Source organism: Nicrophorus vespilloides, unplaced genomic scaffold (assembly GCF_001412225.1).
Source record: "Nicrophorus vespilloides isolate i.1.1-1 unplaced genomic scaffold, Nicve_v1.0, whole genome shotgun sequence".
Taxonomy (NCBI): Eukaryota; Metazoa; Arthropoda; class Insecta; order Coleoptera; family Silphidae; genus Nicrophorus; species Nicrophorus vespilloides.
This window is the reverse complement of record NW_017099575.1, coordinates 27501-44399: the sequence shown is the minus strand read 5'-3', so window position 1 is coordinate 44399 and position 16899 is coordinate 27501. Positions and strand designations below refer to the sequence as shown.

At 36.2% G+C, this 16899-nt stretch overlaps 1 protein-coding gene across 1 annotated transcript in view; it reads left to right on the top strand.

The window, feature by feature from the left end:
- Positions 1-1942: 1942 nt before the first annotated feature.
- LOC108564764 (DNA N6-methyl adenine demethylase-like) overlaps positions 1943-16899 on the top strand; it is an 18716-nt gene continuing 3759 nt past the window's right edge. The window contains exons 1-4 of the mRNA XM_017923878.1: positions 1943-3380; positions 13997-14068; positions 15947-16084; positions 16463-16532. Coding sequence (XP_017779367.1) covers positions 2154-3380; positions 13997-14068; positions 15947-16084; positions 16463-16532 — 1507 coding nt within the window. The 5' untranslated portion in view covers positions 1943-2153. The remainder of the gene's footprint in view (positions 3381-13996; positions 14069-15946; positions 16085-16462; positions 16533-16899) is intronic.

Genomic DNA, 16899 nt, shown 5'->3' with positions numbered 1-16899 from the left:
TATAAGATAGAATTAATAATATGCGAAAGCACAAGCAAATATAAATAATATATTAAAATTGAAAAACAAACTTATTTTTAATTTATTAAATTAAGAATAAAAGTAAAAAATTGTTATTTTTTCTGTAAAATTACAATAATAAGGCGGATAGCCATTTTATTCATAATTTTTACAAATAAATATGTTAAATAATAATAATACAATAATGAATTAAAAAAATATTTAAAATATTTATTTTGTTTAGTAAAAAGTTTAATATTTCTTATCATGCAATTTAATTTAAAGAATTCAATAGTAATTATTTGAGTTCATAACTATTAAAATCATATAACATCAATAAATATATTCGTTTTTGATTTTTATCATCTTTACAAATTATTATATAGAAATTAAAGTATTCTGCTGTGAAGTTTCTTTGAGACGGATTAAATGATAAATTTTGGATAAATATACTATTAAACAAATTACTAATTGTTTAATTTCATCACTTTTAATATTTATTAATTTATATTTGTAAAAAAAATAATATTGGTTGAATATTATTTTGGCTTTGATTAAATTATTTAATCAAAAGACGATTAATGGTGGTAAAAGCTTTATTGCAAGTAATAATCAACAAATTACTCATCTAGAAAATATCTCTTAAAGAAATAGCATTATAATAAATATATTATGATTATAAAATTATTTAGAAAATTGAGCGCGTTTAAATAGAGTTTCCGATGATATTCTCGTTATTTTTACGTTCTTATTGTTATTGTAAATTTTATAATGATGAAAATAATGTAGAAAATATAATTTATTAATGAAATATATAAGAAATTTGCTGATTTTTGTTTTAGGGTTGAAAAAGCTCCGTCGACTGATTGTTTTCCGGTTATCGAAAGGTCATATAAGTTCAACGCGGTGGTGTTTTTAATTCGATACGGGGAGAAATAAAAGAAGCGAAAAAGGAAGCGAAATATGATGGCGAATAAAATGAGTGCAGATGAAAAAAAAATAATAAAGAAGTATATATAATAAAAGCGCACACATAAGAGACACGAAGAATAGGAGAAGAAAACATTCTAATAAAACAACATGGAATTTGTGAAAAGTATCGCACGGGCGCTCCGGAGGGAGACGATTGCAACCGAAAGCTCTAATGCATTTCTCTGATTGGTGCAAAGTGTGGCAGATGTGAAGCGCGAACTCGAAAGCTGCATACTATGTGTGTGCGTAGCGTCAGTCGTCCTTTCAGTACGTGCGTGTTTAGTGGTGTGCGTGCTGGCGTTTTAAATTTTCACATGGTTAGTGAGCCCTTATATTTACAACTAACTTACATTCGCTAAGAACGAAGTGACATCACTTAAATACATCAAAGTATAACTTAGAGAATTAGAATTAACGTTAGGTGTACCTTGGATAGAAAGCTTCGGCAGCAACATTTACGCGCAAATTTGCAATGTTTAACACCCGATATTTACGTCCGATTTGTTTATAAAGCGATGTGCATGTGTGTATGAATGTGCATGAATGGAAGGATTTAACTAAAAAAATAAAAACAATAACAAGAACATTGTTGTTGTTTACAACACGAACGGTATGTGATTGATTATTGCGATATTTTAATGAATGAAAGATGAATAAATATATTGAAGGATTTGAACTTTAGCTTTGTTATTGGCCACCAGAGCTTAGTGGTGAATCAGGCTTCATGATCGACCGGGGAGGACACGAGCGCACGCGTTATAACGACCGTGACCCGGTATAGGGAAAAGGAAATGCGTACTGTTTTCCTTCAATAATGCGTTAGCTTTATGCATCTTCGAGCTTCGCCAATTTTTGTTTTTGTTTACGTTGATGTTGATGTTGCTGCTGCCTGTTTGTTATTGTAGTCTAGAGTTTGTAGAATTAATATTTGATATTGGATTTTCTCTTTTCTGTTTCAGATATTTTTATATTAGACTAATTAGTTTCAACAACATTATTTTTATACGAAGCTATCACCAATAGTACAAAGTCCGTAAAGTACAAATAGAAGGCTGATTAATTCTTCCTGTTGCAAACGAATCTCAGAGAAAATCAGGATACACTTGTAATGACAATAAGTTACATTTTATTCTAATTGTGTGTGAATGTATAGTTGCTCAATATGAGAGTGCGATGACAGCATGAGTGAAACTCTTAGCCAGGACCCGGAGACGCTGAGCTCTGGGTATACCCTGGCTCCGTCGTATCCCGCGACGTCGAGCTCTGACCCTCCAGGCTCAAATCTTCCGCCTTTTTCCACCTTCTCCGCTGACATGGATGCCAGCGCTGGTTTCGGGTCCTTCACGGATTCCCGACTCTTGGACATCTCCAATTGGGACTATTACACCGAGACGCGATTACTGGATCGGCCTGAGAACGGGCTCTCGATCATTGCCTCCCAGCCCCAATACAGACCGTGGGAGTCGAAGCCCGTCGATTCACAATGCCAGCCTACAACGGTAACAACATTTGCCGATGCCTTTGCACAAAACGGTGTTTCGAAGCTACCTTCTTTTCAATCGCAGTTCCAAACCTTCAACGAAGCAGTCACCACCAGTGAACCGACCCTAACAACTCTAACACCTGTGTCCCCCGTGTCACACGTATCTAGTCCAAGCCTGACCACATTAGGCCCCAACTTCCACACGCTGAACGCCCGCAACTATCCGCTGGTCCCGGCCCCCATTCAGGCGCGCGAAATTCCCTCCATCCAGCAGCAATTCCTCGACGAAAGGCATATCCAGCTGTACACGCATCCGACAACCTTCCCCACACAGAATGGTACGATCATTCAAAATATTTCTTCACCTACAGTGGTCACCGTACTCAAATCAGAACCTGACCTCAAACTGGCCAGTCTGCAAGACCCCAACATAAAAATTCAGAATGTCACCCTGCATCCAACTCAATTCCAAAATCCAATGTCCACTATCATAGACAACTCCGGTCTCTACAATGGTCTGGACAAGAAACTCAACGGCATCAATGCATCGATGGTGGGTTCCCCTACGAGGAGCGACTATCGCAAGAAGGAGCGCCGAAAAATGCGGGCCTCCAGCCTAGAGAGTTCCGCGGAAAGTGACGGTGCTTCAAGTAACATGGACATCGGCAACGAAAATTCGGGCCAGGTGGCCGCCGTTTCTAGTACCGCGAGTTTCAAACATCATTCCCTCGGTTCGAATTCTATGGACGTGGACGATCTCGGTGGCGGCGGCATCGATAAGCAAGTCAAGAAAAAACGGAAACGATGCGGAGAATGCATCGGATGTCAACGTAAAGACAATTGTGGTGATTGTGCCCCGTGCAGGAACGACAAGAGCCATCAAATCTGCAAGCAGCGACGATGCGAAAAGCTCACCGAGAAGAAGGTAAGCAACACAACCCTCTGATAATCATTAGAACCTCTCGCTCCATTTCAATGGTGCTGGTAGTAAAGTATGCAATATACTAGGGGGATGAAACTGTAGTTGATGCGAACCTACCCTAAGTGTGTGGACGTGGACCGACCCAATTACGCACGTACATACATATATATACATATGCGTGTACGCGTACACACGCATAAATAACCAGCATTTTAATTAAATCACGAAGCAGCTGCATCAAGCACAGTATTTTCACTGCTAAATCTTCAAAAAATATATATATATACAAATCACATCCAACAAAATCCAGTTTATCCACAACGCAGTCATCACCCTTCCACGCTTCTTCCTTCGTTCATTCTTTTAAGGGAAGAACAACGACCGAAACTCACATGCAGGTTGCTTTTAATCACAGAATGCAAATACAACCCCCAGCGGCAAAAGAGCATTCACGCAATCCCATACAAATTAAAATTAATCTTTTTGTTATCTCCGGCCTAACGATATGTTGCATAATAATGCAAGGAACATTTCTCATGACCCGCAATCCGTGTCGATTAAGTCGGAAAACTCGTTATGCACTTTTTTTCATCTCTCTCTCTTTCTCTCTATTTAACACACTCTCACGATCTTTCTCCACTCCATCCTCTATCTCGTCGCATCTACCCTCCACCTTGAACTAATATTCAAATTGGATTATACGCGAAAACTATGTACAGTTTTCGTCGTTGCCCCGAGATATTTCACTTTCGCTATTCAAAATCGATTTCGCGTCACACACATACACAGCTCTGTTATTAAATTATTCGCTATGTGCTTTCCATTTTAATCATAGCATTTTCGAAATTCCCAAATACCAATCCATTGAATGAAACCGATTTATTTATTCCAGAAATATATTTACACTAAAACACACATCATTACTAAATTTATTGTTGTTTATGTATTTAAAATTTCAAATTAGAATCACATATATAAATTTTGTTTAATTGAATGATTCAAATTCTGCGAAACTCTGCGGTTGAAAAATATTCCCGGTTGCTGTGCTTCTCGCAATGGAATGCATTTAAAAAAAAATGTGTACATGAAAATAAAACTGAAGAAAATCAGTATAAAATAAAAGTTTGCGGCTTCGCTTATGCTTAAAACATATAATCTACAACTCGTATACACGCTCTCACATACTCGCATTCATATATTTTATTTTTTGTAACCGAAAACTACTTTGCTGTATAACATATGCCATAAATGTGGCTTTACCAGGTATATGGCCGAGTCAAACAGCTGCATTTAGAGAATAAAGTTTTGCCAGCTGTTTACTTATAGCGGGCCATAGAAATGTTCCCACTGGGCCCTATTGTGTGCCCTCAGAAAAAAATGGAGCGTACGACGTGTACTAATCTACTGGTCCGCTGCAAATAAATATAATAGCGAAACGCATTTCTAGAGAAGAACAAACAGCGTTATATATATATATAAAAAAAAAGGTGGAAGGTGATTCCTTTTAATTATAAATTATGTGTAACGTCTAGTAGAAAGTGATATTGAATTCGGAGAGTACAATACAGCTGTCCTTTAGTTTTTTTTTTTAATATTTTCTGGTTTGGAAAGTTGAAGAATTGGTAACGACGAAAACAATGTTAGTAGAATCATGGCTTGGATGTTTTTGTGGATGGATATAAGTATTTGTTATCTGGAGGACGATTAACGTTTGCGATATTTATCGACGAAAAGAGAAATGAATGGGCTTGATTGAGTCAGGTATAAAGGTGTCTGTACTGATGGCACCGAGTCCGTTGTGGCAGATGAAATATCACAATTGGAATGAGATAAACACGAGTGTTGTGTTCGTTGGCCGCTCGTGCCAGCCAGGACACATCTGTCGCATGTTGTTGCAAACGTTGTGTTTAATAAATTCAACCATTCCTTCTTCCTATTAGACACCAACAATGCCATACGAGAAGAGAGAAAGAGTGTATGACTCAGACAACTGGTATCAAATATATTGATTTTTGAAATTACACTCCCCCAGCCTCTCTCTTTCGCTCGGACCGGCCTGTATCGCTGCATGGATCCTATTTGTTTTTGTAATTATTGCCGGGGTCTTCTCCCTCTGTTCTCGACATATTTTTATTTTCTTTTGTTTATTGTTTCCCTCGAATCAACCACCCAGACGTTTGTGTGCACTGCAACTAGCACTCACGCCTAAATTGAAAAATCACGCTTCATGATTAGAACTAATTACGTCTGCCTACGTGATCATCTCTCATTTAAACAAGGTATGATGACCGGTACGAGTGATGCTTCTCTTCTTCATTTGTAGTAGCGTTTTGCATCGGTCGATAGTTTTAAAGTCCTGGAAGATGGATGCATGCATCTTTAGGTTTGGCAACATTTGATATTTGCGTCCGTGGATTGATTTTTTCGACGACGTGCGTGCAGACAGGGGTTTAAGGGTGCACGAGCCAAGGGGGGTGTCGCATGAGTCATCATTGCACTCGGATTCTTATCGATCCACCACGATCCGTGGTGGTGTGTGCGTAGGTTAGTGAAGCCTGCCATACACAGGCCAGTTTAATCTCCCGAGCTTAGATTACTTACTCTTCTTACTACAAGGGATGCAAAAATAGTATTTGTACGCACGCACTCCATTTTATTAAAACAGGAACGAACGGTGGTCGCTCCATTCCAAATAAAGGACCAGATATTAACGTCGATCCATCATCATTATTATCTATCTTAGTCATTGGGGGTATCTGCGAAACATCTCCACTGCGAATGAATGAAAACCACAAAAAAAAAAGATAGGAAGCCACTTGAAAATCTACATAAAAAAAAAGCATAAATCTCTAGTATTTCAAGGGTTTTACCAAAATAAAAAGTTAGGACCACATAAAATACAAAATTTATGAACAAAAACATATCAATAAGTATTATTTTTATATATTTTACAATAATTGAATATTCTAGTTATGTATATGTTATACAAAATTAAAATATAAATATTTTTTGAATGAAAATTAATTAATAACAAAAAAAAAGTACAAAATATTGTGTTCATAATATATTTAGATATTAAAATTTCAAATTAAAATTAAACTGAATATTGAAAAAAAAAAGCAATTTTATTTTAAAGTGAACATTCATAATTACATTTGGTTTAGAATGCCGATAGGAAAGTTTTCTATTAAAATATAAATTGGATAATTGTTTGACAATGAGTGCATTTATTAATTCAGCCTTCCTCGGTACACTTGAAACAGGATGGTCAAATCACAATTCGCAATTGAGAATGTTCTTATTCCGTTGTTTCGAGAAATGCATCTGCGAGGAGAGGAAGGACGGGAATGGAGGTCAGTTGAGTTTTAGTAAAGGTGAAATGGAGACTGTAAATAAACAGCGACGGTCAAAGAAGTATTGAAGAGAAGACCAAGTCTGCTCGCAAGTCCAATGAGTGTCAGATGCAATCGCTGGCGACAAACAATCCTAAAGTAGTCGAGTTTAATTTAGGAAATAGATTGTTAAATCTAACAGAGTTGAACTTGCATCCGACTGGGTACTTCCTCTGTAAAAGTATTCTCATCGTTAAATTATATAATGTACTAGATTTAAAAATTGCCGCTGCGAAACAATTGAAGCGCGGACCGCGCCGTTTCCAGTCGTCTCGTTTTCTGCACTGCTCTCCACGGCCCGCGCGATTCGATTCTACCTCCTCCTCCTCCTCCACCTCTTTCTATTTGGTTCCTCGACGGTCGTCGGATCGGCCATTACCAGGTAACAAGCAAATATTTACACCCGATTCCGAGGACGCTTCGGGCACAGGAAAACTTCTAGAGTTTCACGGTCATAGGTGACCGGAAACCATCCTCGGTGGCGGCATATGTGCCTGCATCCGCTGCAACCCCCAACCCAACACGTGACGTCACATTTCCGCCCTGCTGCCGTAATTTATATTTTCACATTTTTTATAATTACACCGTGCAGCACGTAACACACACACTCACCGATACCATTATTATTATGATTATTTATGGTCGCCGACGTTTCACTTCGGACCGTGACCATTACCATTTCTGCTTTTCCGCAACCGCTCGTTTTTTTCTCTCTATATGTTTTGTTTTTACTTTTTTTTTTGCTTTCCTGCGACAACAACCCTTTTACATACGAAACGGCGTTCAGCGTAAACATCAACACGGACCGAAAAACCCGTTTCACAATGGCGCAAATCGGGCGCTCCGAAACTCGAAGCGTGTCTAGGTTTACGGGAAAATGTCGAAATCGAAAGTGATTTGAACGCGTGGTCGGAGCACTAACGCTGCTAATTAAAAACCTTTAACGCACCGAATAAACGATACAGATTCATCAAATAGCGAATTTCAAAATTATTTTTTTAACCAATTATTTTGTATACAATTTCAAAAACTATTTAATTTATTTACGCTGTCGGTTGATTTTAGAAAATACCTATAATTGCAATGTTAAAATTATACAATATAATTTTGAGTGAAATACGTATTTTTAGATTGTTTTTCATCATCCCTCTGCGACACGCACACTTTCAGATTGTGTAAAAAAATAACATATGTTTATACAAACGTTTCCTTCTTCCTCGAAGAAAAAAATAAGCTCCATATGTGAATGATTTTTTTTTCTTTTTCTGCTTTATCTCAAAATCTATATGGAAGATTTATTCAGAAGCAATGATTATTCTTTTTCTTGTTGACTCGCTACTGTTGATTTGTTATTTCCTTTGTTTACAGTTCATAAAATAGTTATTATAGTTTATGTACGTAAAGTTGTGGATTAGGAACAGTGGAAGGAAGTTGGTGTTATTAATCAAACATCGTAAATCCATAAATGTTTTTGCATAGCCAATGACAAGTGGAGTATAAAAATCAAAGCACTCGAAGGAGGAACGTCGTCTGCCCCCCTTCGTAAGAAAAGCGCGCTCGTTCTTCATCTGTTTTTTTTTATTGCCGTATAGAAACGAGAAGTGTGCGGCGAGAGATGATTCAATTAAAAAGAGGAGTAGTGTGGTCGTAACAGCAGCAGTAGTAGTAGTAAGGGGGAGTGAAAGTGAGTAGAGTTGGGGGGCCAAGGCGGCGCCCGACTGTAAACAATAACAATGGCTAGAGGAATCCCCGAATGGCCAAGAGTTGTTACCCTTCCCCATTGAGAGGCGCACCTGGTAAAATGGTCGCGTGCCGCCGCGGGGGCGTTTAGCATTAGGGTAGGTCCGAAGACGTCACTTTCAGGTGGCCCCCTCATAACTGTTTGTTGCGCGCCCCTCCGTATGTATCGGATTGTGCGGGACCCCCCCTTATATAAACGCTTTTTTTTTCTACACTCTCTCTCCTCTGAATCAATTCATGGCACGCAGCCAAAAGCACAATTGAGTGAGGTTGATGGTAGTAGCGTAGGTGTGAAGAACAACTTGTTCATATGCATACCCCATTCACACCATCACCATTCATTCGCAGAAATTACATAGATTTATTGAATTAGAAGAGACTTCTTTGATTGAATTTCATCTGAATCTTAGCTTTGTTCACAGTTGCACTTAACAAAATAAAAGCTTTTAACTACTAGTATAGAAACTACGGCTTCATCACAATACCACCAACTCCAATTTACACTATATAATACACTTTGATTCCAACTAGTTCTAGTACATATTCATGCAGTATTATTAGTGCAATTTTATTAATATCAATGTTCTGGGAATTATAAAAAAAAACTTTGAATTCAAATTAAGAATATCTAATATGAAAATTTACAATTATTTATATTTACATTCGAATAGGAAATACTTAGATTTAAACTACATACAAAATAATTGAAATGAAAGTTCCTTCATTTTTTTGTGCTTACGCAACATGGAGTAGCACTAAAAATAGTTATATACATATGTTATTGTACATAAAACGAAGTGGTTTTTGGGGAAACCGAACATCCCCTTATATATTAGCGCGTTATGTACGTTTCTATTTATATAATCGTAGGTGCAATAACGTTAGTTAGATTTCTATTTTTGGAAGAGCTGGAAACGAAAAAAACAAAACAGGAAAATATGGATCAACCCCCTGCGGCACGCACACTTTCAGATTCATAAAAACATATACTTATAAAAAAAAAGCTCTTCCCTTTTCCTCAAAAGAAAAAAAAACAGCTCCATGTGTGAATGATTTCATTTTTTTTTTCTCTTTCTTTCTCGAAGGAAGAAAATATATATCTTAAACATTTATCCCATACGAAATGAACGATCTCGGGTGTTCCAGATGGGAGTGTTCTCATTTCATTTTTTTTTTTTTTTTGGAAAAGGTGAGCTTCCTTTAATCGTTATAATATGTTCCGGAGGGGACTGTGACGTTGGGGTGGGCGGAGATGAAGAAGAGTGTTGCTCTTGTCGTTTTTTGGGGGATTCCCCGCGGCTTGTGGGATTTTCGGTGTAGTGGCTGCGTGATTCCCGGAAGGAAGGGTGTATTCCGGTTGTTCGGGTTGTCTGGCCCTCCGTCTAGTCGTTCTAACGACCACTCTCGCACTGACCGAAGGTCTCCCTTACCTTGGATAACCCACCCTCGCCTTCCTTGTTTACCCACGTGCTCACGCCTTTACTCATCGTTGTATTACACACTCTCATAGCCATATCCAAGGCACGCAACCATCCACCCGTTCGTTGTTGGTCATTAAAACAGGCAGTCCACCTTTCGGATTCGACAAACTTACACAAAACCTTTACCTCCATATCATTCAATTTTACTTCACAGCTTCACAATAGACATGTTAATGCTGTTTCACCATAAACTCAAGAATAGTATCAAGATTTAAACACCTCTTAAAAATGACTTCGACACTAAAATTTAACTAATAACTATAATTATGTATAATCTTCAAACTTTCTTAGATCCTTTTTCTTTCATCAGACATGTATGAGATCTAAATATCTTTCATTTCAATTGATTTTGGTAATATCCTTGTACATTACCGATACAAAGGACTATTCTTATTTTTATTTATAAAGTTATTTCAAAATCATTAGTACATGGTACATGGTTTAACTAATAGCTATAATTATGTATAATCTTTTAACTTACTTAGATCCTTTTTCTTTCATCAGACCTGTATGAGATCTAAATATCTTTAATTTCAATTGATTTCGGTAATATCATTTGTACATTACTGATACAAAGGACTATTCTTATTTTTATTTATAAAGTCAAAATCATTGGTACATGGTACATAGTTCTACAGAAAGTATAAATTGTATAATAATTAAGACTACATATTTATTTATATAATGGGACAAAACTATTTATATTAAGAGCTTTCACTTATTTGTAGCCATTTTAAAAACTATTTTAAGATGAGAACGAAGGGAGGAGTCTTCTTCATGTTAGACTATGTAGAGATTTTTTTTTGTTCTAAAAATAAATTGAGATGAATATTTACGGAAATATTTTTCAGCCACCCCACTCTGAAGGGTGTAAAATAAACCAATCACGGAGCCGCGTATTAATGGTGCTGATTGGTTCATTTCAAGGCCGTACACTTATTTATATATATAATCCACCATTGCAACCACAAATTTTCTCTTTTACTTTCAATTACTAATAATTAAGATTGTATTTGTTTTCAACTATTTTTTAAATGATAATAGCAACGTTTACAATAGCAACAACTACAAAATTATATAAATTATTACAATGGGCTGTTTACAATGTATTATTTCTTTAGTTAAACTTTGTATAAACTAACTGACTTCTTAAGAAATTCTAAGGTAACAATGATTAGAATAGTTCTATACAACTTAGTTTGTGTTTAAAATGTCTCAGCAAAAGGTTTTTGTCGTAACAATAATTTATATAGATTGAGTTATGTTGTGAAATCAGGTAGAGACAGTTTTTAAAGACTTCCAGGAGATTTTCGGTTTAGCCAATTGTAATGATTTGTGCATTCAATAAGCTATAATAACTGTAATTAGAGTTGTGGTCAAATTTGGTCAAATTTAATAACGTCGTGTTGTGAGTTTTTAATGGTTTTTGATCATAATTATCTGTCACGCAGTAATTTGTATGGAGAATAATCAAAACATTTGTATGTAATAGAAGTAGGCAAACAAATGCGAATAATCTATATTGATAATAACATGTAGCAGATAAAAATAATGAGTAACAAAAATATAAATAATGGGAAAAAAAAACTCTTGATGGATCTGATTAAATTAGTTGTGACAAATATTCCAATTAACTTCAGAGGTAGACACAATATCGACTGAGAATGTGTACGTAGAAATAGCGCGCTGATTGTGATTTTCCTGTTATGCGGATTTTCAGTGTCATGGGAACGGGGGTCTTGTGTTTCCATGTTTGGAAATAATATATTAACGACCGGAAACCATTGCAGTTCAGTATGGGAACGCCATGTGTGAATGCGTCTCTGGAAGGACCTTTTTCGAAGACCCAGGATTTAGAAATGTTAAATAGAACTAGAAACTGGATATTATATAATCCCAGTGAGTCGAAGGGATTTCTTCCATATACACACACATATTATATCTATATATATATTTTTACATTGTTGTTGTTGTATTTAATAAGCGGTGGGTTTTGCCGCTTGCAGCGAGCGGAAGTGAAAATTGAGTAATGTAAATGTGGCGGCAAATAATAAATAATTTTTCGAAACTGGGATGAGGGTAATCTCGAGTACGTTAAGTAACACCTTCGTCGCCTTGTCTCGGTGCACTGGGTGTTGAGTGTTTGTATCTGAATCTTAACGAGATCAGAAAATAGGGGCGGTAATGTGCCGGGCTGTTGATACGTATGGAATATATGGAGCGCACGACGATACAAGTTTATGCCATATTGGGTGCAAGAGCCGTCTGGTCGAGGCATATCCGGTAGCAAGGCCAGGTGTGCACCCATCAGGGATGCACAAAACCGAGGAGGGTTGATTTGCCTAATCCATTTTCAATTTACCGTCCTCTACAACGAGACACACACATACGTACAAAAAAATATATATACCAATTCGACACACACACCGAAAAAGGCTCACACCCAGGACGAATGAATAATCCCCATTCTCTAACAATTAAACGGACCTCACACCTTATTTATATATTACACATATACTTTTTGTACAATCCCCTGAATTATGAGGGAAAATGTTTCTCGATTTGTAATGCATCAACTATAACTTATTTATAACATAAATATTAAAGACTTATGTTCATTTTTTGCATTATATTATACGGAAACTATGGAAATTCTAAAAGAAAACTATTGTTAATTTGTAATGTAACAACATAATATTAATAAAAAATATAAATTTCTTATTTATAAAACGTAAAAATAGAAATATTTAGAAGTTTGTTCATATATTTTTTTTTTTTGTTGCATTCTATATTATATTATTAGAACGTCGCCGGAATAAAAATGGTGGAGGATATTGAAGGTATTTTTGTTTTTGGACGGGACGTCGCGTATGAGGGTAGTTGATGATGTGGGGTAAAAATCCGGAGGAAAGTAAACATTAAGTGTTTTGTACATCCCTTTTCGTAGCACACGTGGTTGGTATCTGCTGACAGCTGGGGCCTAAGTTCCTCCTCCCACTGGCAGTGCCCCGTTATCCCAGGATCTCTCACGGCATAGAAATACACGCACTCGCACATAAATTTCTTTTCGGATCGGCCGCCATTGTCATTAAGCTGCGGCAAAACTATATCCAGTTTCATGCCAAATTTTCTACCCGAATTCAATGCTCAATTCAATTCTTCTCTCCTTACATTATTTTCTTTTTGTCCTCTCCGTTGTCAAACGCTACAATCGCATAATTTATTATTTTTATTATGCGAGGGATAAAAATCGAACCTAGACAAATCTATTCAAGCGGATATTAGAGACGTATTCAAATTTGAAATAGTCGAATACATTTTCACACTGAAACTAATAATGCTTTTTTTTACAATTATATTTTATACAAGAAACAAATTTTTATTGTAAAATTAAATAAAATCTACGTTTTTGTTTTGAAAAAAAAAAAGAAAATGTTTAATTCTCTATTATTTAATTTTACTTAGTATAATAATTAATAAACAACATGTTTAGTCAAGCAATTGTAATTAAGTGGCTATTTAAAAAAAGAATGTATTACAAATGAACGATTTGAAGAATCTTATGGATTCAAAAAGAAAAATTTAATAGTGTGTTTAAAGAAAATGTACAGACGTTTAAAAGTTAATCAATACTTTACAGACGTGTATGATTTCAGGTTTATAAATCGATAAATGATGTATATTTCTAGATTTTGTTGATGTAACAATAATAATAATATGTGTGTTCTTATGAGCGTGTTTGAAATGACGATAATAATTGAATTATTTTGAAGGTAAACAAGATAAATGAAATACTTTTTGCAGAAGAAAATAATCAATAAATACGGAAATCGTTTCTGATTCTGGCAAAATGTCGGCGTAGGGTTCGGGTTGCAGTAGATAATGTTTTTCGTAGAATAATTGTAGGATTGGTTTTATAGTGTAGAGAATTGTGTCCATCGATTATTCGTTTTTTTCTTTCAATTATGATTTTATTTATTTTCGTTTTCTTTTCGTTTTGTTTTAGAATCTTTATGGAGACCAAAGCTATATCCGTGGAGAATCTAGACGTGGCAGGGGGAAGGGACGAGGTGCAGGGGTAGGTTGCACTTACTGAAAGAAACGAAAAAAAAAAACAAAAGTTGAAAAACAAAACGCGTTATTTCAGTTACTTTATTAAATTTATTTCGAAAAAGGAGAAGGTGATCAACAAATATGTTTCTGTTTATTTGTTCTTCGCTACCGGTGCGAGCGTATATAAATTGATATTTAAATAAATGTCAGCTGGGATAACGTTGCAAAAGTGCGTAGCGAAAGATAAAAATAAACGTGTTTATTTTTATTTTCGTGTGGGGAAGAAATTGCGTGCGAGGCGAGGAAAAAATATCCTGTAGTAAACACAAGGATGCATAATACGCTTTCCCGTAGGATGTACCGAAAGTGCGTCCTCCCCTATTGATTTATTTCGTGCGCCTGCGTCTAACCTGAATACATTTCAACTAAATTTGCAATTACGAGTACAGCGCGCGCAAAATTATACGACTTGATAAAATTTTTACTGTAGCATTTCCATTTTAACGGCCCCGACGGTAGATTACCAGCCCAGAATTCGCCTCTGGCACACTACCCGTGTAATTGCTTCATTAATTAATACTCCGACACATATATTTTCGTATTACCAGATGGAAAAATCGAGCTGGAACGTTGGAAAAATGGAAGAGAAAATAAAAATGAGTTGCATCTATATGCAACACTCGGTGCACGTTAATTGCCACTTTGGTGGCCGCACTTTAAACCATCAACTATCTACCCATTTGCTAAACGCAACTTAAAAAACTCTATAATAGATATCGCATTTATCCTGATATAGACGCAAACACGATTCAAATTTGATTCTTAAATTTTCGGGACTTTGCTTTAAAATTCGAGCGCCCGATGCTTTTGCGACGTACGTTTTAACTGGTAAATATAATGATCAGCGTAATAACAAGCATGATTATACCGATGTGTACGTTTCTTCTAGCTTCGTACATTACTTGTAATCGAAGTGGGACAAAAATAGATTGTCGGATGCAGACAACCGTAGCTTACTTGATAACGAGAATCGAAATGCTTTAGCATTTCGTTCAGTATTCTTTGCTTGCTTGTCGAGAGAGAAAAAATTCAATATTTAGTGTAAATCATATTTCACACGCGTCCTCTTTTTCAATTTCTTGGAATGCATTCGAAGGTAATGATTTTCTATTTAATTCGGGTAAAAATAGGGATTTCGATCCAACAACCTCGCGTTGGTAATCGCTATTACCAATGTATATTTCTAATCATCATGCGCTTCTCAGCATTTGCCAATTATACGAATATTTGTTTAGTTTGTTAACATGCATCTAAGTAACATTACAAAGCATTATAAACGCGGGAAGGTCATCTACTTTTAAACGATATTTACTAGATGGCGCATCTTAGAATTAAGCTATTAAACAAAAAAACTAATAAATTTCGATTTTGAATTTAACGATGATAATAATAATATCAATATATGTATGATAACTAAGAGTTTAAGAATGATTACTTTAAAACGAAGTATAATATTTTTAAATAAATGTTTTATTAATACAAATATATTTCATATTTTACTGTTTTGGCTTCAAATTTGAATATTATTTTCGTATACTGAGAGTGTTTAAAAAAATTGGAAGATTGTGAATGTGCATTTGAAGTTTCTACCTGATCTAGAGGGTCGTTACTTGCATATTTCAACGTAGATGATTAATAATAGAGCTTAGGTAGTTGCGTCCCTCTTCCGCACTCATAATTTTCTTTTCAGATGTCGATATCGATTATTGACTAATAGAGAAAATGATTTTTGGTTTTTCGATATGCTTCTCTTTCTTCTTCTTCTTGTATTTCCACCAAAAAGATCCACAATTCGTGTACACTTCGTGGTGAAAGGTTCATAATGTTTTCTTATTTTTTGCAGAGCTACCGCGGTAGAAAAGCCAACGGACCGGCCATCTCCAACGTCTCCGTGCCGGAACCAAGTGTTCCAGCTTCGAGGCCAAGTCCGCAGCCTGTGCACATGTTAAAACCTGAACAACCCGTCCAACAGCAGCCGATGGTGAGTGGATATTATTTTATAGTAAGAGCACAATCCACGTGTTGCTTTAGCACGGCCGCGGGGGGTGGGTGTCAAATATGCAGGGGTTGTTGCATCGTTTTGTCAAGGGAACTCGTCCAAAAGGTTAACGCGATTCAGGAGTGTCTTAGGGGAGATTTGGGGATTCTACCCTTCTTTGGGGGAAACGCACTGACCTTTCTTAAACTTGGGACGATTTACTACAAACGAACGCTCCCCCACAGAGGCATGCACCCCCTGATGCATATAATACCGCGGATGCTATCAAAGATAAAACTTTTACAATTTACGTTTTTTTGATTGTTCTTTGTTTTTTTTATGTATAGTTTTAATTGATTTTTGTTATTTGTGTGCTTTCAGGCTCCGATGCCTTTCTACGCTGATCCGAATAGATTCACCACCCCAGTTTGGCAAACTGATCCAACTCAAGGTATTGTAACGTTTTTTCAATTTATTGATTTTCAATTAATCAGCTGATTATCCAGATTAATTAATTATAAATTAAAGATTAATTCGGAGAGGAAAGAAGGAGTCTCGTTTTAATTAAGCAGGATAAAAATCTTTTAATTACAAAGCTTCGGTTCTTTTGTGATGCGGCTGAGCTTAGTTCGTAGTCTGCTCTCCCACTCCCGTCTTTGTGTCATTTGATTATTGCATTCACGAATGGAAAAGCCATTTTCCGCGTTTCGATCGGGATTCGTTGCCATCGTTACCGGCTTCTATTATTGACTGCGAAATTACTTCGAAGTTCAAATTCCGCACGCATATTTTTTCCATGGCGACGCCAAAACTTTTGC